This window comes from Gopherus evgoodei, chromosome 7 (genome assembly GCF_007399415.2).
Source record: "Gopherus evgoodei ecotype Sinaloan lineage chromosome 7, rGopEvg1_v1.p, whole genome shotgun sequence".
NCBI classification, from domain to species: Eukaryota; Metazoa; Chordata; order Testudines; family Testudinidae; genus Gopherus; species Gopherus evgoodei.
Window position 1 is genome coordinate 105,913,042 of NC_044328.1, and position 24,844 is coordinate 105,937,885.

The 24,844-nt window shown below is 40.0% G+C and overlaps 1 protein-coding gene across 1 annotated transcript in view; it reads right to left on the reverse strand.

Annotated features, from left to right (window-relative positions):
* Positions 1-24,844, reverse strand: part of DNAH12 (dynein axonemal heavy chain 12) — a 167,079-nt gene that overhangs the window by 31,431 nt on the left and 110,804 nt on the right. The window contains 13 exon segments of the mRNA XM_030570491.1: positions 5-145; positions 2,852-3,024; positions 7,415-7,607; positions 8,799-8,991; positions 11,306-11,520; positions 13,027-13,172; positions 14,795-14,942; positions 15,304-15,545; positions 16,842-16,982; positions 18,362-18,451; positions 19,282-19,413; positions 22,078-22,254; positions 24,732-24,812. Coding sequence (XP_030426351.1) covers positions 5-145; positions 2,852-3,024; positions 7,415-7,607; positions 8,799-8,991; positions 11,306-11,520; positions 13,027-13,172; positions 14,795-14,942; positions 15,304-15,545; positions 16,842-16,982; positions 18,362-18,451; positions 19,282-19,413; positions 22,078-22,254; positions 24,732-24,812 — 2,072 coding nt within the window.

Genomic DNA, 24,844 nt, shown 5'->3' on the forward strand with positions numbered 1-24,844 from the left:
TTACATGAGAAGATTGCAGCAAAGTAAAAAGGAAAACAGCAGCTTATCCTTCTCAAACAATGAGCGACATACATTGCAATATAAGTTGTATGTGAAGTGGTCATTTAGGTATCGAAGACGCTTCTCCAAAATTTTGGATTTGTTACTAAAAAAGAACATTTGTACACATATTGAGTCAGGCAACTAAATAAGAAATCCAAAGCTTTTTGAAAGGTTTTGGCAGGATATTGGTTAGGACTGGAATTTTCAAAAGCACTTAAAGGAGTTAGGCAACCAACTGCATCCAAAGGGAGTTGGGCAGCTAGCTCCCTTAGGCTCCTTTGAATAACCCAGCCTAAACGATTAATTGTAATCTCTGTTGTACTCAGGTGGTGGAACTCTCACCACTCATTATGGGTTCTGTTCAGGGGTGAAAGTAACTTATACGACTTACTGGTACTGCCGGAGTCCTGAGGGGGGCGTGGCCTCTCCCGGAAGAGGTGTGGCCTCTCAAGATTTAAAAGCCCTGGGGAACCAGCTGTGGCTGGGAGACCCAGAGCCTTTAAATCAACCAGGGGCTCCCAGCTGCAGAGGTGGCTGGGAGCTCCCTGGGGCTCAGGGACAAATTAAAGGGCCCGGGGCTCTGGCAGCCAGGGGCAACCCTAAGCTTTGCAGGGCTGGGGCAGGGATTTAAAGGGCCCAGAGCAACTGCTGCTGAGGGAAGCCTGGAGCCCTTTAAATCCCCGCCCCAGCCCAGCTGCCGGAGCCGCGGCCGGGATTTAAAGGGCTCGGGGCTGCCCACAGCTGCGGGCAGCCCAGAGCCCTTTCAGTCCCCGCCGTGGAAGTTGATGCAGTTCAGCACGGCATACTGGCTCTTGCCGGTATGCCGCACTGGGCCGGCTTACTTTCACCTCTGACTGTATGTATGTGTATGTGTATGAATGTGTCACAAACAATGCAGCTGCAGACTGCCACCGACCAGCAGCAACCCCAGCAACCGGCCCCTGTGGGTTGCTGCCTGCAGAGAGCCAGCAGGTGCCGCTGGGCTGGGTCTGACAAGGAGTACGTAACCAAGGCAAAAACCACAGCCAGCCAGCAAGGGAGGGAGCCGGGGGGGGGGGGGGGCAGGGCGGGTAGGGCGTCATGGGTGAATGAAGGACAATTGGAATAGCCTTCAAGAAATATACAAGATATTTAGAGAAAGTTTTGTCAATTTCAGCCTCTGCACTCTGCAGGCAGGACAAAAAAAAAAAAATAAAAGAGATCTGAGATTGCACTCGATGTCCTAAGGACATTTCAGGTGTTTAAATCAATATATAAAGAGGGCAGATTGGAATGAAAACTACTATTTCTTTCAAAGCAGGCACAATAATTTCCCTGAATAGTCAGTTTTCCCCTCCAATCCCTTTGTGGTTTTGTCTATGGGGGCTATTTGCTTTCCCTGTGAATCTTTAGTTGCTTTAGCAAAATTGCTTTGCCCAAAATAAACCCTAATCATCATGACACATCTTTCCACCATCTTCTCCATGTTTTTTGTGTTGCTTTTTTTAAACAGTAACATTTCAAAGAGGATCTGCAAGCAGTTTGGACATCACAACCATGATCCTCCGCTGGGGAAGGAATGGGATAGATTTGAACTTGGAAATGGTTCCTCATTTTGATTGTGTTTAGGAGATACCCTCATCTAGGGGGCAGAAAAGAACTGGTCTTGTCATGGTCACACACACCCAACAACAACTGGGAGTGAAATTAACAAGGATGCCAGAAACGGCTCCTAACTCTGGGCACTGAACTGCACAGGGAACAGCTGAGTTTAAACTGTTCTTTTGCAGGCAGCAGCAGCAAGCATCTCAGCCAGTGTCCCTACTGCAAGTTAGAGCCTAGAAGAGAACCCCTGCTGGGGATGGTGGGGGGGTTGAGGAATGCAGAGCCTTGTCTGCAGCCTGGCTGGAGGACGGGGACGGAGAAGCCGAGAAACCAATGTGACAGTGAGTTTTCCCCTTCCACCTGCTATTATTAGCTCTGGATTTAAGCTGTGCAGCCAAATGCTTGTATTTGCTGTGTATATTAGTATTGGACAGATCCCCTCACCCAGGGGGCAGAAAAGGACTGCCCCTGCCATGGTCAAACACACCCTCCTCTTGGCCCCCTCCCCGCAGCTACTGTGAGTGAAATTAACAAGGATGCCAGAAACCTAGCCCTGGGGGCTGAACCATCAGGGAACAGCTGAGTTTAAACTATTCTTATGCAGGGAGCAGGCTTCTCTCTCCTGCCCTCAGTCAGTCTCCTTTTCTTACCGGTCCTCTGTACCGGCCTGTACCAGCTTACTTTCGCCTCTGGTTCTGTTTCAAGACCAGATTTGGAATCCTCTATAAATAACACTGCAGCAGATTACTATACGGAATGCTATTCTTTGTATGACATATTAAGAAGAGTGGTGGTGGTGGGAGAACTGTCCACTTGGAAGTTAACAATCACATTGCTTCTCTTAATAAAAGATGTTTTGTGTTTAGAGAGTCTGTGTTTAAAAAGGGCAGAGTCAGTGGCTGATGGTTCCTCACCACAACTTGGACCTCCTATCTTACCTGCATATTAAGGGAGCTGAGCCCATCCTAGCTGCACTGTGGGCAACCAGTTCAGAGACTTATTGTTTCTATAAAACTGCAGAGGCAAAAATACAGATGCTGATATTTGCTGGACCAAATTTGAAACACGAAAATTAGAGATAATTTCTAAAAACTTGGGCCTCAGTGAGACAAAACAGAAGTGGGAGGCCTAATTTAGTGAGGTAAGTGCTTTAAATGGAGGGAACTGTTGATCAGAAGAGAAATAAAGAGATATATGGTATTTTGGCTCAGACATAAGTACTTACCTGTCATGAATAGAGTTGATATAGAGATTAACAAACCAACTGAGAGAGTACTGGTACATGGGGTCGATGTTAGCTAGGTCTGCAATACTAAAGAAGAGCACCGATGAATGCTTTGCAATTGGTCTATAGCCTTCTCGAGATTCTGCTATTTTTATTTCTGTTTTCTCAGCAACCTAAACAAAATGACAAACATTGTAAAAGATTTTCTCTTCATATTTTTCTTTCTACATAAAGAATTTATTAGTATATACTATCATTATTAAAAATAAATGTATATGACACTTTATAAGCACAGAGTAAGACACCTTCCGTGCTCCAAAATACTTATAGTCTCAGGCCTAACCCTCAAATGAGCCCTGGGTGGGTGCACTCTCACAAAGACCACTTGACTTCACAATCTTCCCCCACACAGCTCATTGCAGTACTGGGGCCTAAGGTAGTCAAGACCAAGACAAAACCAGGCAAAACCATTCAGGCTTGTTCCTCTGCATCAGGTGTGTCACACTTCACCATTAATGTCTGGAAATATGACTGGATTTCAAATTGCTCATGTATAATCAATCATTCCAACAGACGATATTTAACAATATATTTGCCTTTTATAAAATATATTATATGAAATTAAATAACTTAGAATATAGCTAACATAAAGAGAGAAGGATTGTTTCTTACTTGTAAGTCTATATTATAGTATTAATGTAGCTAGGTGCTAACAAATGGAATTTAAGAACAATAACAGTTAAAACACAGAATCACTGATATTTTATTGCTGTAAGGTCTTTGATAATTCAAAGATGTTTAGTCACCACCAATGCATACTTAACTCTCATTGGTATCAAAGAGAATTATGTACACATATGGAAGGGAAGTTATTTTTCATATATATGTCACCAAAAAAAAGTTTACATATACCTGTAAATCTGTCAGCTTTTTGAAAATACCCCATTTATCTATTATGTATTTCTTAAGCACATCACAAGGATGAATTCCAACGCACCAAAAAACATTAATGTTACTGAAAAATGGAGAGTATAGTCTAAAGATTGGAATGATTTTTGCTCCATTTTCTTATATTTCTATTTGCTCCCTGCACATATTTGGATAGGTCTGTTCAAGTATAATGAAAAAGTTTAGGTAACTGAGGCCTTGGCTACACTGGTGCTTTACAGCACTGCAACTTTCTCGCTCAGGGGTGTGAAAAAAACACTCCCCTGAGCGCTGCAAGATACAGCGCTGTAAAGCGCCAGTGTAAACAGTGCCACAGCTAAACCCCATCAGGTTGTGGAGTACCTGCAGCGCTGGGAGAGCTCTCTCCCAGCACTGGCGTTGCGACCACACTCGCACTTCAAAGCGCTGCCGCGGCAGCGCTTTGAAGTTTCAAGTGTAGCCATACCCTGAGTGAAATATTGTAGGAAATTTATTAGTAGGTCACCATGCAAGGAAATATACCTTGCGTCTTAAACATAAAATATGGAATTTATTAGGTTCCTTCTGAAAGCAACTGTTACTGATTATCCAAACCTTCTCTCCTATATGAGCTTTAGTGAGAATTCTGTCACTCTCTTTAGAGCTTTGCCACTTTACCTTTCCTTATGAAAAAATTTAGTCCTTCAGAGAGCACTACTGGATTTATGTTAACAGGCTGGCCTAGAAGTGCCACACTGTATGCCACTAAAGCAAGGTAACTGTATGATAATTTAGTGCTTACTTGCACTGTTTAGACAGATACCACAAGCTTAACTTGGCTCTATAAGCAGACAATCTTTATGCCACGGAAGAGGAAATCACTCTCTGATATAAATAGAGCACTTGCCTTAGCAATTTTTACAGACTCCATGTTTTACAATGAACTGCCAATGTGAAAGGTGAAGACACCAGCAACTGGGGTGGAAACTTGTAATTTCTCAGGATAAGAAGAAATCTTCACTACTGTCACTTGCGTAATGTACACCCTATTTCTTGCTTAGGATTATGAACCTGTACAAGTACTAAGGAAAATCTACTAACTGTGCAAAACCCTCCTTTCATAAAAAAGATTAAAACACATTGAGCCACAAATATCATATCAAAGTGACATTACAGATCTTACAAAAAAAAAGAGCAAGGAAATTCAGACTTGAGGATAAATCATCATCTGTAACCTCACATCTGCATGAAACATGAGAGCTTCAGAACACAGAGCATTTTAGAAGATTGTTTTCAGATACATCTACATTACTTTAGAACAATAGGGCTCTAACAGATGACTGTGAACCAGATCGTTCTCCCCAGTTTCTAATGCTTCTAAGGGTATGTCTACACTACGAAATTAGGTCAATTTAATATAAGTCAATCTGTTAGAAATCGATTTGATACAGTTGATTGTGTGTGTCCCCGCTTAAGACCATTAAGTCGGCGGAGTGTGTCCACGATACCGAGGCTAGAGTCGACTTTCAGAGCATTGCACTGTGGTAGCTATCCCAGAGTTTTGGAATGCTGGGTTGAGCTCCCAATGCCTGATGGGGCAAAAACATTGTCGCGGGTGGTTCTGGGTACATGTTGTCAGCAACCCCTTCCCCCCGCCCCGTGAAAGCAATGGCAAAAATCATTTCTCGTCTTTTTTCCTGGGTTACCCGTGCAGATGACATATCACGGCAAGCATGGAGCCCACTCAGCTCACTGTCACCGTACGTCTCCTGGGTGGTGCTGGCGGACGCAGTACTGCAGTGCTACACAGCAGCAGCTCCGTGCCTTTGCAAGTTAGCAAAGATGGTGAGCAGCTATATTGTACAGCGGCTGCTGTCTCCTGGTTGTTCCTGGCTGGCCTTGGTGAGGGTGGTCGGGGGCTCCTGGGCAGACATTGGTGCTCCTGGCCAGCCTCAGTGAGGTCGGTTGGGGGCACCTGGACATAAATGGGAATGACTCCAGGTCATTCCCTTCTCTAAGTTTCACCTAATGGAGATTTAGTCCTTCTGTTTTTTGCCATTGCTTCCATGGGGTGGTGGTGGTGATGACATGTACCCAGAAACACCTATGACAATGTTTTGGCCCCATCAGGCAATGGGAGCTCAACCCAGAATTCCAATTGGCAGAGGAGACTGCGGGAACAGTACAGTAAGCCAACCCTGTAAGCCATGTCGTCAGTTGCCCCTCCCTCAGTGAGAGCAATGGTTGAGAAATGTTATGCGCCTTTTTTCCACGCAGACGCCATACCATGGCAAGTATGGAGCCTGCTCAGATTGCCGTGGCAGTTATGAGCACTGTAAACACCATGCGCATTATCCTGAAGTGTATGCAGCACCAGAAACTTCAAAAGCAGGCAAGGAGGTGACGGCACTGGAGTGACGAGAGTGATGAGGACATGGACATAGACTTCTCTCAAAGCACGGGCCCCGGAAATTTGGCCATCCTGGTGACACTGGGGCAGGCTCATGCCATGGAACGCCGATTCCGGGCCCGGGAAACAAGCACAGACTGGTGGGACCACATAGTGTTGCGGGTCTCGGATGATTTCCAGTGGCTGCAAAACTTTCGCATGCGTAAGGGCAGGGCCGGCTTTAGGCACTGTGGGGCCCGATTTGAAGGAGCTGTCGGCACTGACAGTACCGGAACTTCAGTGGTAGCTCATTCGGCTGCCGGTGCCTTCAGCGGCATTTGAGTTGAGAGTGCTGTCCAGAGCAGTCACAATGGAGCACTCTGGGATAGCTCCCGGAGGCCAATACAATGAAATTGTGTCCACACTACCCCAAATTCACAGTGGACCGTCCCAAAAATGTAGTTCAAGAGCAGTGGACGATAAGAAGGTATTGCAGCATGTCACCTTCTTCCCAGAAGGTCTTATTTCAGGAGATCTGCAAATGTAGAGGCCAAACCCTCTGCCATTTTCCTAGCATGGTACACTGCCCACTGACAAGATAATTCACAGAAAACTCATATAACGGGCAGTCAAAATGTTTCTTGTCCTATATGCAGGTTTTCCATTTGGGGGACAATCTGGTCCGCTATGCTTACCCATATATAACATTTCCCACCTTCAGTGTACCACAAAAATTTTAATTAATCTGCCCAGCCTCCTCTGTGATGTCCTAAAGGTAAATATTATTATTTGCATTTTACATGTGGGAAAATTAACACACAGACAGGTTAACTGACTCACATGAGGCCATGCAGTGAGTCAGAGGCATTGACAGTATTAGAAGTTGGAGTTTCTGTCTCTTAGTTCCATGTCTGCTGCTAAACCATTACTGTCTTCCTTAAAAGACTGGCTTTGGTTCATTTAAAAATTAGACCCTTAAAACTACGTTAATAGAGGAACAAATCCTGAAGGTCTTATCTCTTACTCAATTCTTATTCAGGCACAACTGCCTTTGAAGATGGATGTTTTGCCTAAGTAAGGACTAATATAACTATGAACAAGGATTTCAGCGTTTGCTCAACAGTTTTTCTTTTTCTTATAAATTGATCTTTTCCATTCATAAGCATAGAATTTTGCTTCTAATTCACAGTCTTCCAGGCAGCAAGCAAGCTTTTAGGTTGTGTACACAATAACCACTGAATTTGAAAACAAAATCTAACATTCCTTACCTGTTGTTTCTTGGTGATCTCATTAGACATTATTTTAGCAGAGTCCAAGATCATGATAGCACTTTCATCTTCCAGAATGTTCCCCTCAGAAGACTGTAAGGTTTCTAAAATTCTCTTCTCAATTTCCTTTAGTTGTTTTTTATTGGCTGCAGACTGAAGGATGAGAGCATTCCTCTCTTCTTCTAATTCTGGTCTAAAAACCAAAACATACACCCAAAGTTTACTTTTATGTTACTATTGTTACATATTCAGATACTGCATGTAGTTAATCCATATTTGTAAAATCTATATTTAACTAAAGTAGATCACCTTGTTCATGTTATATGATCATGTAACATTAGTGTCATTAGTGTTACCTCTTGATTTTAGTAGGTTTGTGTCAGGATCTTAGCATTCCATTAATGCAGTTTTTGCCACTGAGCTATACAGTTATACTGGAACTACATTAGCGCCAGTCCTCTCTATTCTCTCAATTTTATCAAGACACTAAGGCCAACGCTTTAAACCTGGGTGCCTAAAGTTAAGTTCTTAGGGGTTAAATTCTGTGCTTACACCCAGAGCTTTCCTACTTACATCAATAGGGTTGTACAGAATTTGCCCCCTAAATCTTTGACTTGATTCAGAGCTGAGCTCCTGAAAATCAGGCCACTTACTTAGGTGCCTACATATGGACTTAGGTGCAAAACTTTAGTTTGCAGCAGTTTTATGTTTGAAAATGTTCGCCTAAAATTTTATATCAAGACTTCTGAAAATGTCAGTTAATTCTAATTTTTAATTACTATACATGTAACTCTTTTGGGGTAAATATTATTCAGCTGATGTACTACATGAGTTTGTGATGCAGAACTTGCATTACATGCATTATGATTTTTTTAGCAAGTGAAACTAGTATATTTGAGTGGGCAGTTCTGTGTTTGTCTGAATGATCAGAAACCCAGGAAATCCAATTAAATGTGTGTCTATTTTGAATTTGAATTAGACAAGAACTAGAAACAGTTTCAGAGTCACCATGTTCTTCCTTCATAGAAAAGTAAAAATGCAGTCTAATAATCCAATATCCATATTTGCATGTGCAAAATCAATGGGCTAGATAGCCAGGAAGCTGTATCAGAAAACAAATAACCATGGTTGCTCAGTGACAATGTTAAATAGAAAAACACTTTTCCAATATCTCAGATGACTCACAGATACTATAGTGATGGACCCCGTAGAAATATCTTAAATAAGACAGCTAGAATACCCGTATTGTTTACAGTTGTTATGAAAAAGACATTTAGAATAATTAACAATTGGCCCATTTTATTATGAACATTTCTCTTAATTGCTCCCAAAGTCTCCTGTTTAGAATATTTCATTTGCCTATTTGCAATAAACAAACACATACCTCTCTTTTGCAACAACAATACCTAGTAGCTGGTCTTCAAGTCCCTCTGGTGTTATCATAAAGTTGAGTAAAGAAACTTTTGTAGCCAGTTCAGGCATATAATGTGGATTTCTTAGTTTTGTTGTAATAAAAAATTTGAAATCACTGGAATACTCAATAATTGTCTCACCAAGCCGGATGCAGTCCATGCCCCCTAAAGTTCAGAAGACAAACATTTGTGCGTGTGATGCTGTTCTTTGTTAATAAATGTGTACTGGTTTTCATCATAAATAGATTACAGTGCTGTGTTGTTATAAAGAGACTGATTCTGAGTTGTAACCCTCCCATGCGTGTACACTGTCTCCTTGAGGACAGCTTACTTGGCAATTACTGTGAGTATCCAGTGACAGGGGCTGGATGATACAGAGGAAAGTTCTTCAAAGGGTGTTTGGGGATTGGGGTGCACCTATAATTAACCTGCAAATCAAAATAGGACTGGCAGAGTCCTGAGGAGAATATGAGTGGTTGAAAGGATGGCAGTGTAGAAAGGCTGACACCCAGATACCACAAGATAAATTCCCTCACGCTAGAAGCAAGATGGTAACAAAATGACCCACAATCTGGGGCATCTCGAGAAAACATCACAATAGAAGTTATGTTTGTTCACCTTAATTATTTATGCAAAAATATTACTTTTGTGATCAAGTAAAAGCAAAAGTCTTGTTAAGAGCAAATCAAGTAACCTCAAATAGTAATAGCAGGAAACAAGGTGAGTCCTGGCCCCATATAAGTCAACGTTATAAATACCACTGACTTCATTGGAGCCAGGACTTCATCCACAGTAGGTAAAAAATAATTGAGTGGGTCACACATTTCTGGCCTCCCTTTACTTTGTACATATACAACTGGAAAAGGTACAGGTTTTGTGTGGCTGCTTTTAAATTTCATATTCTTGTTTCACAGTAGCTCAAGCCAATTCATGTATTAAAACTAGATATCAAGAACCATACACAGCATATCAAGTAAGCAATAATCTTATTTGACCTTAACCCAAACTCTCCTGTTTTTTGTTACCTCCTGTCAAGCTTTGTATAATTTAAGATGGTAAAATTTCCCTGGAAGTTCTTTTATTTGTCCGTAAAGTGTCACACACACCTGTGCCCTGTACAAATATTTACAACATATATGTGCCACTAGCGTCTGCTGCAACAAGCACATATGGGGCAGGTTGTCTGTGGCTCAAACTTTAGAGACATAGGAGATTGCTACAGCCCTATTCCCCTTCCAATCTGATCAGCTCTCTCTAAAAGAGCAGAAGATCTTCAGGGACAAACCATCCATTTCCTAGCTTCCACTCAAATAGAGTGGGGATCTTTAAAGGGTGGACATACAACCCAGACATCTTCCTCTTATCCATGGGAAGGCTGCTCACAGACTGACTCCTACACCTCCAAATATTAGACTGTCCTCAGAGGAGGACTTATAGAGCTCCATTGGCAGGAGTTTCCTGCATAGGAAGGCTCTGCATCCTTATCTCCAACAGCAGGTATCTTAGGAGAGAAACCAATTCACAGCCATCTGCGCTCTGTAGTAGCGGACTGAGCTGAGCCCTGCTGTTGCCTATTTTGAATACGGTTCCAATAATTAATGCCCACAACACACCGTGCAGTTCTAAAACCCTAGCGTGTATGAGATTTGGGATTTCCCAGATCCACTGTAGTTAGAACTGGTCAAAAAAATCAGACCTTTTCTACCATGACAAAATTCACTCACTCACTCATGCCCGTCACCCCAATCGGGGTATGGGCCGCCAACAACAGATCTCCAGAGTCCTCTATCCTGGGCCATGACAAACTTCAACATGAAACAATTTTTTTTCATTTAGTTTTGAATGAATTTTTTGTTTCAATTTTCTTTTTGAAAACAAAACAAGAACATTCAGTGTTCACGTCCCTCTACCCTCTCTTTTTCTCTCATATATTTACTTTTCACCCCTTTTATCACTGAGAAAAGAAAGGATATATTTTTTGAAAAAGGAGATTCCCACCTTAAACCCAGACCTTTTCTTCATCATCATATGACTTTGAGAAGATAATACTTACATGAAAAATTGCAACTTTTGCAAAATACCATAATAACTTTTCTTAACTTAGAATTTAATGCAATAAATACAGCCTACTAAGTTAAAACATATTTTATAAATAAATATCTTGCATTACACAGCATATTATAACACTTTAGAAAAAAGATATTCAGCATCAATGGGAGTTCAACCTTTGCAGGGTCAAACCTACTACATTTAAATATATCACCGCTGTGTAGTGAAGTTTTCAAGTAAGAAATCTATAATGTGACATTTGTGAACTTTATTAAAAAGTAAAAATCAGCTTAAGAAGGCTATCAAATTACATTCCTCTGATCATAAGCAGCAAAAGCAAAGAAAGAAGAAAAATATTAGCTGATAAAACAGATCATTAGATGAGCATTAATGTTGCATATTTGTGGGCTCATAACTAATTTTCTTGTACCTTGTTTAAAGGTTTGTCTAAGCAGCAGGGGTTCCAATGATGGGTCTAGTTCTTCCCCAACATTTTCTAGCAGAAGTGGAGTCCCAAACTGAATGCAGTTCTCCAAAGTTCTCATGTAGTCTGTATCAGTGAACTTGATAACACTCAACTGGTTTTCTTTCTCTGAGTTCTTTATCCATTTATTGGCTTGACCCTGGGGATCAATCATTAATGGCCTAGAATGTACAGTACAAAGAACTTGCTCAGTATATGACTTTTTGTAAATTCAAAATTATTTCTGCTATGGACGAGCTGGAAGAAAGTGACACATGATACTTTATGGCTGTATTATTTTAAGAGATGAATGTCCACTGGCTGAGTATGACAGTCACAATTTGAACAGAAGTATCAGAATTCTGTTAAAAGCCATGAAGATGGTGTTTATAATTTAAAAAAAAAAAAGGTCAGAATTCAGAATTTTTTTGACAGCTTCATTGTACTACTTCTTTGGAATTCTGATTTTTTTTTAGAATTTTTTATTTTATGTAAGTTTTGAAATATGGAGCTGTAGTCACTTGCACTAATCGAAGATATGAGTCTCTCTCTATATATATATATACACATACCTCTACCCCAGTACAATGCCACCTGATATAACACGAATTTGGATTTAACGCGGTAAAGCAGGGCTCTGAGGGGGTGGGGCTGCGTGCTCTGGTGGATCAAATCAAGTTCGATATAATGCGGTTTCACCTATAACGTGGTAAGACTTTTTGGCTTCCGGGGACAGCGTTATATTGAGGTAGAGGTGTGTATATTTTTATTTTTAAAGGAAGCAAAAGCTTTTAGCACAAAAACTGTCAGACAAATTTAGTGTATCCCACAGGTAGGCTGTTTGAGTTTCAGTGGAGGATCACTGAAGGGATATAAATAGTATCTGAGTGTCTTTCTTCCTGTAGGCAAAATTCAGGTTCCAGAACAGAATAAATAACAGAACATTATTATTGCAATTTGTAACGTTTTTCTTAATGATCGAAATTCACTCCTGTGCAGAGGGCCATCCCAATGTTCCCACAGCATTTAAGTGGGACTTAAGTCCTCAAAATAAGCCTTAGATCAGTCTTTGATAACAAAAATCCTTGTGCTGGCCTGCTGCACAGAAGTCAATTTCATTCAATACACTAGTCTCTATAACATGACAAAGGGTGAAGCTGAAACTTACTGTAGTAGCAACAGGACCTTGAAATGTGTGCATAATCTGACACAGTTTTTCTATATTATGGTTTATATATTTAATGGCTCACACAAGAAAAATATTTATTAAAACTGTTGTCAAAAATGTCTTTCTGCCTTCTATGTTTCTACAACTGCAAAGAAGAGAAATTACCAAATTTATATCAATCTGTGTTATTAGTCAATAGTTCTGCAATGTGAAGTCATTGTACACAATAAAGACATTGGAAACTAGTGGATAATTCAGAAATAAGTTTAATCACAATATAAAATTCAACAACTGCATTTAAAGATGAAAAAATTATCTGTAATATTCTGGAAGGAAAACTTTTACCCACTGAAAACATTGGGTCTGATCCTGTGAGGAACAATGCCTCCTCAAGTTTCACTGAAGGGTTTGGGAGAGGAAGAGTATGCAGCACCTTTCTGTTTCTAGTAAATAGACTAAATTTCATTTAGTCTGAAATCTCAGTTTGTTTTAGCAAATTATTAGCTTCTTTGTTACCTACCAACGCCTGGAGTTGTCAACAATCACACCATTATCAACTGAAAAGTTGTCTGTTGGTAATCCTGCAATATTCCAGGCTCTGATTTTTATTGGGTCACCAAGGGTCTTACTCAAGGAGAAGTTCTCAGAACAAGGGATATTTTTGTCCTACAAGAAAAAATAAATCTTTATTCTTTATCTCTTTAAATATTGTTAAAATACTGTTTAGGTTAAAAGTATTAATTTATTCACAACTTGCTTTAAAAATTGGCTTCTGTTCAAGGAGAGAAAATCATGGGGGGAAAAATTCACTTTTGCAGAAAATGGAAAATTTTTCCCAATTTAGTAGAAATTTTGTGGTGACTTTCCCCAGTTTTGTGGGATTTTTCTCAATTTTTTTTTTCCAGTTCTGAAGGTATTCTATTTTATCCTTTTGTAATATGTTGTGTGATGATAACTAACACACTGCATTGTAGTGGGGAAAACAGAACTATCTGGAAATCTTTAAATTACAAGAAAATTTTCCCAACTTTTGGTTTATTTGTTCTGTATTTAGACTTCCAATTAACGCAATGCACTTTTCCAATGCTGGTCAGTCACATATTACTTCATCGTTACTTACTTACCTAAATCAAGTCTATGGTACAACTGTATCTTTAAAAAAAGCACAAGCAAGTACTGTGCAGCAATAATTTTTTCCGTAAAGCACCAGCTATACAAATATATGTGCTAGCACAGACCTCTGCACCTATGAGGAACACCACTGACTTCAGTGGAACAATGGGTGCATCTATTTGCAGGATTAGTACCTAAGAGCAGCTAGAGTTAGCAACATCCAACAACAAAGTGGAAGTTGAAAGGCCCTGATCTTGCAAAAGGAACATTCTGGTCCTGTGTTAGCCCTATTGGTCTCTTTGCAGGATTGTAGCCTAAGCCTTTATCTTCCACTTTGCCATCCACCATACTTCACGCTCCAGTACTGCAAACAGAAGCCCCATGGAGTCCAACTGAAATCAGTGGGATGCTGTATGGCAGTAAGGGTCCATTTGAGCAATTCCCTTTGCAGAATCAGGGACTTAGATTGTGACTTGATATTTCATTCTGCAAGTATGCAAGCCCTTTTCATGCAACCACTTTTAAAATGTTTTAAAGGGAAGTAACACAGTTTAACAGTGCTTAACATGTTTGCATCCACACTACGAACTTTAAAAATGTTTCACGTTTATCCATTCAAAACTTAGGTTTGGAAACACAGTAAAGGAGCATCATCTCAAACAAAGTCTATGAGTCTATGAGTGTTGAAAATGGTTTATTTAAATGGTTTACTTGAAGGGCTTTACTTGGGGACAGGGCTTTTATCAGGATAACTAAATATGCAAAAATTCTTTTGGTTTGTGGTTGGATTGGACAGACTAGCTAGCATTGTGCCATCCATCAAAATGTGGCTGCATTTTAGTTTATGAAGTGATTCCTTTATTTATTTAAGGCCAATGTCTGAAGTCCTCTCAATCATTACTTAGTCTTTACTCACATGAAACTCTCACTGAAGTCAATGGGTCAACATCAGATCATTGCTGGTAAACCTGGAATACATCCACTGCATTCAGTGAATTACTCTAGATTTACAGAAGTGTAAATCAGCAAAATTTAGACCACTGACTTTAATATGATTTTTACTAAGACACCAAGTAAAAAATTAGAAATTTCAGGATTTGGCTCACAGATTGTTAAGCATTTTGGGATCCCTTGGGATGAAAGATATTACTTAAACCTAAGATAAACGTTCTAACCTTGCACAACTTGCTCCAGCCTTTAGTACACGCTTGTCGAAAGGCACTAGTGAAAGCACCCAGATAAGCTATCACTCCAGCTGATATCAGAACATCTCCTGTCAAATTATCATATGTATTTTGAAGATCATTTGCAGCATTACACCATCTATGGATAAGCAAAGATACCATATAAAAGAAGCTAAAACTGCTATATTGGTAGCATTAACAGATTACATCATCAACACAAGAAGTGTTTTCCCTTTATGTTAAAGGTGAATTGCAAAGAAATAATTAAAACATTGTATTTGTGCACTTGAATGTTGCTTTGAAGACTGCCTCAAGTGTTTTGGTGAGTATTTTTTATATCACAATATTGTGTCTTTTGACAATCTTTGAAGGGCCTGATTGCCTCAGTCCCCAAATGAGGATAGAGGGATGCAAAAGTTTAAGGCTCAGAGAACTAAAGCTCAGGTTTTGTCTCTACTTTTTGATGCATGTTCGAATGAGCATTTGTATTGACATCTGACCTTGATTTTTCTCCACCCAGTCCTCCAATCAGCTTCTCTGCTCTTTCTAGTTTCTTAGCACACAGATCCACCTGGAATTCTAGACGAGCCTTTTCTTCAGTTTTCTCAGCAAAGGTTTGTTGCAATTTTTCCAAATGATTCTCCACTGCTGCAAGTTCAGTTCTCTTCTGATTCAGTAATGCCATAGTTTCTGCTAAGGACTGCTGGGCCTCGCCTAGACGAGCTTTCTTGGGAGCAACCACCTGTTCAATTACAATTAATGAAGGGATGCTAAAGCCATATATTATAGGTTTACTGGTGTACAAAGTTCTAAATGTAACACTTTGGATCAATATTGCAAGGTAAGGAAGAGAATATTTTATCATATTCATATTTGAAAAGAAGCCATAGTGATGAATAGGAAGGTGGGTGTAATATACTAAACGCACTATGTTTTTTTGAGAATGAAGCTTAGGAAGTATAGCTAACTAACAATGTATATTCATTCTAAATTACTTGAATCAAAAATTAAAATTAAATTGGCTCAGAACCTTATTGTATTAAATTAATAAATGAAGTTGCATTACGGAGGCAGCAAACATACTGTATTGATACTTGCCATAAATTTGTGTCCAACATTGGACACCTTTATAATTATTATAGCAGCGATGCTAGTACCATTGATAAAAAAAATTACTGAAGTGAGATAAACAAGGATTAAAGCAGACAGAATTTTTTCTCCTTTTTCTCTAAGTTAAAAATTAAAAAGAACAATATAAAAATCTCTAAAACTATATTGTTCCAAAGTATCATCCATTGGCCAAAAAAATTACTTGTTTTATAATTTGATTTTCAATATCCAATTACAGGTGGCAATTTAGGTTATATTGTTCAAAGAAAAAAAGAACATACAAATATTTTTCACAGTTTTCTAGTAGAATGAACATATTTCTGTTCTATTTAGTGGTGTGTGTACCCTACGGCAGAGATTCCTCAACTATTTAATTCTTTGGATTTCTCTGTAAGAGAAAGTCTCTTGCATGGACTCTCTCTCTCCATTCACTATCCCCTTTTTTCCTTCCCTGAGTCTCAAAATATTTAATTAGACAACCCACTCCCCATGGACCTCCTGGATCACAATTTTAGATATCCTCTTTTATGGTATAAGCAGAAAATAAAAGTAGTAGTATAGTTTTTGACAGACTTTATAGTACTTTATTTTAATCTGTATGCTGCTTCAGTAAAACATATCTTATCTTCATCAAATCTGACAGTTATTTTCATCTTCACAGATAGTCCCAGTCCTCTATTTAATTTGAAAATATATGTCCTAAATTTATTTTCCAATGAAGAACCTTTTATTTTAGTTTAAATGCAATTATAATAAATAGTATCAGAGGGGTAGCCATGTTAGTCTGGATCTGTAAAAGCAGCAAAGAGTCCTGTGGCACCATATAGACTAACAGATATAAATAATAAATAGCTTAGTCTTGTAGTCCTCGTGTATGTCGCTTCCACTAAAGTCAACGGGAGTTTTCAGGAATGGTATCAAAACATACCTTAGCAACTCTGTCATACACTTCCATAGCCATAATCCATTTACACAAACCCTCAGCTGCGGAGGATGCTTTAGCCACCTTAGGTGGATCAAACTCAGGATTAGTCAGATATTCAGAACGAATCTTCTGCATGACAGTCACCTACATGATAAAAACATTACAGACATAGGAAAACTTTATTTATCTCAGGCCCAGTTTTGCTACCCTTACCTTGCTGAACAGTACCTCAATTCCAAAAGTTGATCAACTGAAATCACTAAGGAATTACTCAATACGGGTAACTGTGACAGAGTTCAGCCCTAATTTGTTTCTCTAATTTTCTCAATGTCTACATTCTTACCCACCTTCCCTCCTAGTCAGATCATCATCCTTTGTGTCCTTCTTCAAGTCTTATTTTAAGTTGCCCCTCCTTCTGAAACAAATACATTCCGTTTCTTCTTTTATATTCTTCCTTAGAATTTACTTACTTCAGCAAAGCTTTTTAATGATGATCCCCAAAGTTATCTCTACTGAATGAAGACTGGATCTTCAACCAGAGTATGTGAATGAATTATATTGCCTGTGTAATTTCTTCTGGGCCCAATCTTAAGATATTAAGTATACCTCTACTTCAATATAACACGACCTGATATAACACGAATTCGGATATAACGTGGTAAAGCAGTGCTCCAGGGGGTGGGACTGCGCACTCCGGTAGATCAAAGCAAGTTCGATATAACGCGATTTCACCTATAACACGGTAAGATTTTTTGTCTCCTGAGAACAGCATTATATCGAGGAAGAGGTGTACTTGCAACTTGCAAGGATCAGGCCCTTAGACGATAAGTTCCCTGCAGGCAGAGGTCACATCTTTTTATTGCACCTTGTACATTTCTGGGCATATAATCATACCATGTTATCCACACTGTCAGATTTAATCTATTTTTCAGATAAACAGTTGTTGTTTTTTTTTTACACGAAATAAAAAAAAACACTGATATATTTAGTCCTTTCAAAACTAAATAAAATGTATTATGCCAGACCCAAGATTTTGTCACAGCTTTTCTGGTAAACATACACGGACTGATTTAGTAAAGCTGGTACAAGGAGATGTTACTTACATATTTTTGAGCTGGGTAAATCTAGGTACAGAACTTTTTACTCAAGCAGCTAGCAGGTAGTGGTACAGACATCCCTTACAGAGTACCTATTGAGGGATAACTCTAAATCCTGCTGGAATGCCATAGGAGGCACCACTGGTAGAAGCCACTGAGAGGAAGAGTTGAATCACTGTATTCCCAGTCTGCCCTGGCCATGCACCCTTCTTGAATAGTGTCATTCACTTCTCAGATGACACTTGCTCCTAAAAGCCCACAGAATAACTGAGATTGCAAGCTGTTGTGTGCTGACACAATTCCCTCTTCCCCATGCAATTTATTTCCATGAAAGCCCCGTATGAATTTATCCGTTGGTGTAATATCTTCTATATATGCTTTTGGAGGCAGATTTCATTACTCAAAAGACATTAACCAAACACTTACTGGAATGTTATCTTTGTCATATTCTCTAAGATCCTTTAAGAAATTCATGTCACCTAGAACTTTCTTGCTAGGCCCCCAGTAATCCAAAACCTACAATGGAAATTAGGGAAGAACTTTTAAATTTTTGAAATCAAAATGAATTCATAAATATCCTCTAATTAACACACAGGAATGCATACTTATTACAGAAGGTTGGTAAAAGTCAAATCGCAGCATGTTTAAGGGTTTAGTTCAGACTGTTTATATTTTGAAGCTTTAATATACTACTAATCCAAAGTATTTGCCACTTAGTTTCCTCATGTGTGTTATTAATATAAAGCTCCGTCTTCCCTAATGTTCTAATGTTACAGCAACGTTCTTTTCCAAGACAGAAAGGAAAGAAATCCAATGGTGTCACGTGGTACGAAGATGAAATCTCCTTGAGAATGCAATCAGCCACAGAGAGAGAAGTCTGTCGGACTAAATATTTCCCCAGACCCTACTTAAAAATCATAATAGTGACTTGGGGGGGGGGGACCCTTTACTCTGATGATTGGCAGTACCTCTTATATAATAAGGGAGTTTGGCCTGATTCACCACATGTAGTGGCTAAGGCAAGAGTCCACTTAACTGCCCTGTCTCTACAAAATCAGTAGCAACTCTCAGGGAGAAGGAAAGATACAGGACCAGGAGTCACAGAAAGCAGAAAACAGTGAACTCTCCACTCCACAAGTTATTTTGTAGTTCCACAGCAGGTGAATTGGAAATTGAAGCTGTCTCCTTGTGGATACACAAACTGCATCCACGTTTTTCTTGAAGGCTGCAAATGTGTGTCTAGTTTAAAGGGTCCTATATTTTTTATTTGAGAAGAACTGCTATTGATGAACAAATATATTAGAAAAGTTATATTCTTATTTGAAATTTGCTTTCTGCCATTTTACCTTGCCTCCAATGCCTGTAGGATCTGTAATTCTTTCAGGTTTTATATCTTTCATAACACAGATGGCAGCCATAACTAGTTTGACACCAGATGGAGGATTCTTCATTGATTTCACAATTGTTATATCAGCAGGCTAAAACAAAAGTGACATTTTAAAAATAAAATGTATTGATTTACAGTTTTGTATATCATACATAAAATACATTAAGTTCAACATTCATAACAAAAGAAAAAAAGTTCTCAATTTCTCATGACCAAGTAGCATATATGTAGTGAATAAAAACAGAAATGAAAGGAATTTTAACACTGCATGCAAAAAATATAATAATTATAGGTTTTTTTCAGAAGGGATGATTTGAAAATCTATAGTTAATATTGCCTGAACACAAGAAGAGACCACCAGACAGTAACTTTTTCTTATACATGAGAGATCAAAATTAGAGCAAGTTTGGTAAGTGTAAACAAGCCATACAAAAATCCAAGATTAGGTCAAAAGATTTCTTTGGTACTTATCCCTAGGTAGCATACAAGACCTCTCATATGTTTGGTAAATCCAACTGAACAGTTCATGCAGGCATTTTCTCTACAATACTGTTCTAAAGTCTGGTAACTGAGTCATAATCGTGACTGAAAAATTCAAGATCCAGAAAATTCTTAGCCATATTATAATTTTAAAACAAAAATGTAAGTGATGGATTCCTTGAATGGACATCCCTAAGCCTAGCTGCGTGGAGAAATTGAACACCAATGTTAACATGTCAATTGTGTGTAGTGCCTAACACAGCTCCAGTCTTGCCAATATGCTTGTGCTTAGCTTTAGGAATGTGATTAGTCCCATGAAAGAACTGAATCGGACTACATGTGAGAGTAAAGCATGTATAAATGTGTTTGTAAGATCTTAATTAGGATTCCTCTTCTCATCCAAGTTTTTTTGGGTAGTAATGACCAGGTGGTCTCCTAAAGCAACAAATTTAGGGCCTAATGCTGAGCACTTCCTGAGAGACCTCAACTCCCATTGACTTCAACAGGAATTGACGGTGCTCAACATCTAACAGGAGGAACACAGCTCCTTGCATGATCAGAACCACTCATTCCAAAAAGATGGTAAAACAAAGATATACAGAGTGGCGCTCAAAGAAGTTTGTGATGATTTGTCACATATACAGAAAACCTAAAGCAGAGATGGACCAGAAAAAAGAAGAAAGGACAGAACCTAGTAGCTGAGAGAGATGGGAGCCAGGGAAAGAAGGGAGAGATACATACTGTCTTGGGAAAGTACTGATAAATATAAGCAGAGACAGGATGAGCTCTACCCTGACATCTGGTGGTGAGTTGTGGACAAGAACTTCAAGGGCTGATCTTGTTTGCATAGGCACCCCCCACCCCCCGCTTAGCATGAGCCCAAATGGTCACTTTGACTGCTGTGGAATCCCCAGTTTCTCTGTTATTGGGGCAGGAAGAATAAAATGTTGTTATCCTGATTATGTGAATCAAGGACAAGGAAACTTTTATGACAGAGGGACTCGCCATCAACTAAGTAGCACTTGCTAGACAAGGGACATGGGTTCCAAAACCCAGTGAATTGAGATGGGCTAGGAACAGGTATTTGTACTTGATGGTATGGGCCCCTTTTGAGGGCCTGAAATACCAATTACACCTCCTCCTCTCTCTACTGTGGATTATCAGAGCTAATTTTAATTTCATTAGGAGTCTAGTTACTGGCTGCTGAGCTGAATTCACTTTGGGACAATGGTGCACCAGCATTGAGGTTCCCCTACTACAAGCTGATATCACTAAAGAGCTAAAATTACTAAGAGCTGACATCATTGAGTGCTGTGTGGGGGCCTGAAAATATGTTGCTAAGCAGCTGGTGGAGCAGAGCAGTTTGCAGGATGACTGGAGCAGCTCGCAGGACAGCTGGAATGGCTCACGAGACGGCCGGTGGAGTGGCTTGCAATGAAGGCTGCAGCAGAACGCCATGGAGAGGTGGGGCAGTCGGCCTTGGACCATGTAAGATGCCCCTTAACACTGTTGTCTCTGCCCCCAGACTGGGAGGTAAAACTCTGCAGATAAACTTTTGAACTCTGGGGCTGCACTGACCAGGAACAGAGACTTTTGGATTGTTGGACTTTTGGGTGATTTTTTGGGTTGCTGGACTCAAGACCCTGAGAGGAAAAGGATACTGCCAAACTTACTTGGGGGGATGGGGTAGGTCTTTTGCTCATGGTTTGTGTTATGAATCCTGTTTGCGGTGTTTCCCCAACATAATGCCACACTGTTTCCCTCCTTTATTAAAAGGATTTTGCTACACTCAGACTCCTTGCTTGCGAGAGGGGAAGTGCTGCCTCTCAGAGGCGCCCAGGGGTGGTATGTAATTGTCCCAGGTAACTGGTGGGGGCTCGATCTAGTTTTGTATTGTGTTACTGAAACGGAACCCCTCAATACTGAACTCAGCCCTCATTGCTGCCAACTCAAATGGGCAGAAGGGTTACATAAAGAAAGTTTAGGGACAAAAAAATCCCACAGGCTTTCAAGCAGAGAAGATATTTGAAACCTGTTTTCTCAGAAGTGCTTTCTGTGTCACACAACAAAAAGAAGTATGCTTTTTAACAATCAGAAGAGGAATAAAAGCATATCTAGTGCATTGTGATTGTGCCCAGATGTCAAAAACAGAGAACTTTAACCTTTTTCAAACCTTCTCTTGTTTTCTCCTTAACGTGTTCTTTGGCAAATAACTCGAAATACACAGAAAAATTAAACAACTCTTTAGAGTGTCATTTTTTAAAATTTAGCTTGCCTTAAGTGTGTCAAGTGCAGAAAGTGCTGCCTCTAGTGCTGGAATTGCCTCTGCCAGGTCACTCTCACACTCATTCTTCAGTTCCTGGGCTTCTGCTGCTTTTTCCGTAGCAATCTCTTCATCTATTTTCACAGTTTTACTTTTTGCTTCCACTTCTGCAGACTCCTTCTCTATAATCTAAAGAAAACACTCATGAGCAGAATTCACCAAACTTGCCACTGAATGGTGTTTATTCAGTCAACTGTCTGGGGCTATGAGGCAGAGCATCTATAAAATAATGTTGGTTTACTTCTTTGTCTTTTTCAGTAGGTTAAAATTAGAATCATTATTAATTTATGTGACACTAATCTGTATAAATTTTTTTTCCTCAAAACAAACTGAAAAGAAAAGATCTGTAGGTAATGGGAATTTTGTAGGAGTAACATAACACCTCTGTGGACACACATCAATAGCTAGCAGAATCAAAGAAACATAAGCAGCCTTAGATTGGAAATTGGAACTGAGACATATAAAAGGTGTTACTTGTACTAAATAAGGGCTTTATACCCCTAGAATTTTGAAATTCCTACCAAGAAACCCAACACTACATGCACTAAGATTACAGTTACTACAAATAGCTGTTTTTACAATACTTTTACAGTGTAAAAGACCACGAGTTTACCAGTGATTTTTTTGTGCATCAAGCTGGAACTTATAAATGGATTTGTTATGTAAAATGATTTTTACAGGCCCTAGTCTGTAATATAGACTAGACCCATTTTGTTTTCTTTTGAGCGAAGAGGCCATCACTTAATTCAGTGCAATGACTCCCTCCCAATTCTATAAATGTGATGACTAGTTACCTCAAAGCTGATGGGTGCTGGGGTCTCTGACCTGGAATGCAGATTTGTCAGAGTAGGCAGAATGTATTTTTAGAAAGCCATTTTTAAGTGACAGCCAAGTTGACAAAAAATGTCAAGAAAGACGTCCCTCTATTTGGTACTACAGTTATTGTAAGAGCAGCCACGTACATCTACTAAGAGCAAGTTATGCAACCAAAATCCACTGAATTTTAATGAGAACTGGGAACCTTACTTTCTTTGGCTCTGTTGAAAACCCCAGCCTATAACCTTAGGCCATGTCTACACTAGTAGGACTTCGGTGGTACAGCTGTACTGGTATACCACACTGGCAAAGTGCTCCTAGCGTAGATGCAGTTCATACCAGCAAAACTGAGCTTCTGTCAATATAGCTTATTCCAGCCCCATTGAGCAAAACAAGCTATACTAGCAAAAGTGCAGTTTTGCCTGTAAACTGCATCTACATTAGGGGCTTTTGCCAGCATAGTTATATCAGTCAGGGATCACACCTCTGACCAACATAGCTATGCTGGCAGACATTTTTAATTTAGACATAGCATCAATGTGTAACCACAGGCACTTCAAGAACAGAGCTCGTATCTTAACCTCATCTCCCCTGTAAGACAGACAGCATATAATAGCATAATTATACTATCCCTTTCAGGAATTCACTGTAAAGCTCCTCCACAAATAATTGAGATTCTGAGGTATGGACAAATATATTGTACAAGTAAGCACTCTTCATTAAAAACTAATTGATTTGCAAGTGGCATTATGGATCTGTAATATTCACACAAACGCTGTACTACATGCTTTCCAAGGGTTACTTAGGCTTGGTCTACACTACAGAGTTGGTCTACACTACAGGCAGCTTATGTCGACCTAACTATGTTAATGTCTACACTACATATCCCGCCGATATACGTGCCTTACTACACCAACATCATAACTCCACCTCCATGAGAGGCGTAGGGCTTATGTCAGTGTAGTTAAGGTGACACAGTGTCTGTATAGACACTGCATTCCTTACACTGGCTGTTAGCTGTCACTCTCTTCCACTGAAGTTGTGAAATTAACAAGAAATCCGTCTCTCAAGCCAGGCTGCTACTAGGTCCTCTCCAAGGCAGATTGCAACCCAGGCTCCCATCTGGACTCCCCACTCTCCACTAGGAGCCCTGATGCCCCTCCCCCCTGGGGTCCCAGTTCCCCATTTCTCACTGGGAGCATGGCAGCTGACTGGACTCCAGGCATGGATCTCCCTGCTGGAGGTGACAAGTCTTGGGCAGCTTCTCCCCTGCTCCTGGCTGGAAACGGGGAGGCAAGAAGCCCAGGTGGCTGCCCTCTCCTCCTGGCTGGGAGTGGGAAGGCAAGAAGCCTGGGCAGCAGCCTCTCCCCCCACACAAACTCCTGACTAGAAGCAGGGAGGCAAGAAGCCTGGGTGGCAGCTGGGCTCCCAGCAGGGAGCTGCATGGAGCTGAGAGCCCTGGCACTCAGCCCCCCACACTGCCCTTTTTCAATCGGTGGAAGTGCTCCTGGTGAGGATGCACACCGCCAACAGAAGGAAGGTAATGTGGACACCAGCCACCGCAGTAATTACCATTATGGGACACCATTACGGGAGACAGCTTTACATTCTACTGGGCCTTCATAGAGCTTTATCAGGAGGAGCCTCTAATGGGAAGCCCTACTTCACCAGATTTCCTGGAAACCCCACCCTATCAACACAATAGTTGCTAATTAAAATAATCATTTAGTCATTACAAATAACTCAAATTATGTATTTCATCACTGAACAATATATTTGCTTAACTCTACCTTCATCATATTTGCATTATCCACTTTAGCCGCCTCCAGTTTGGGTTGCAGATCAACTAGTTCTTGCTTCATTTCACCAACCTAGATGGACATTTCCTTATAAAATTATCACA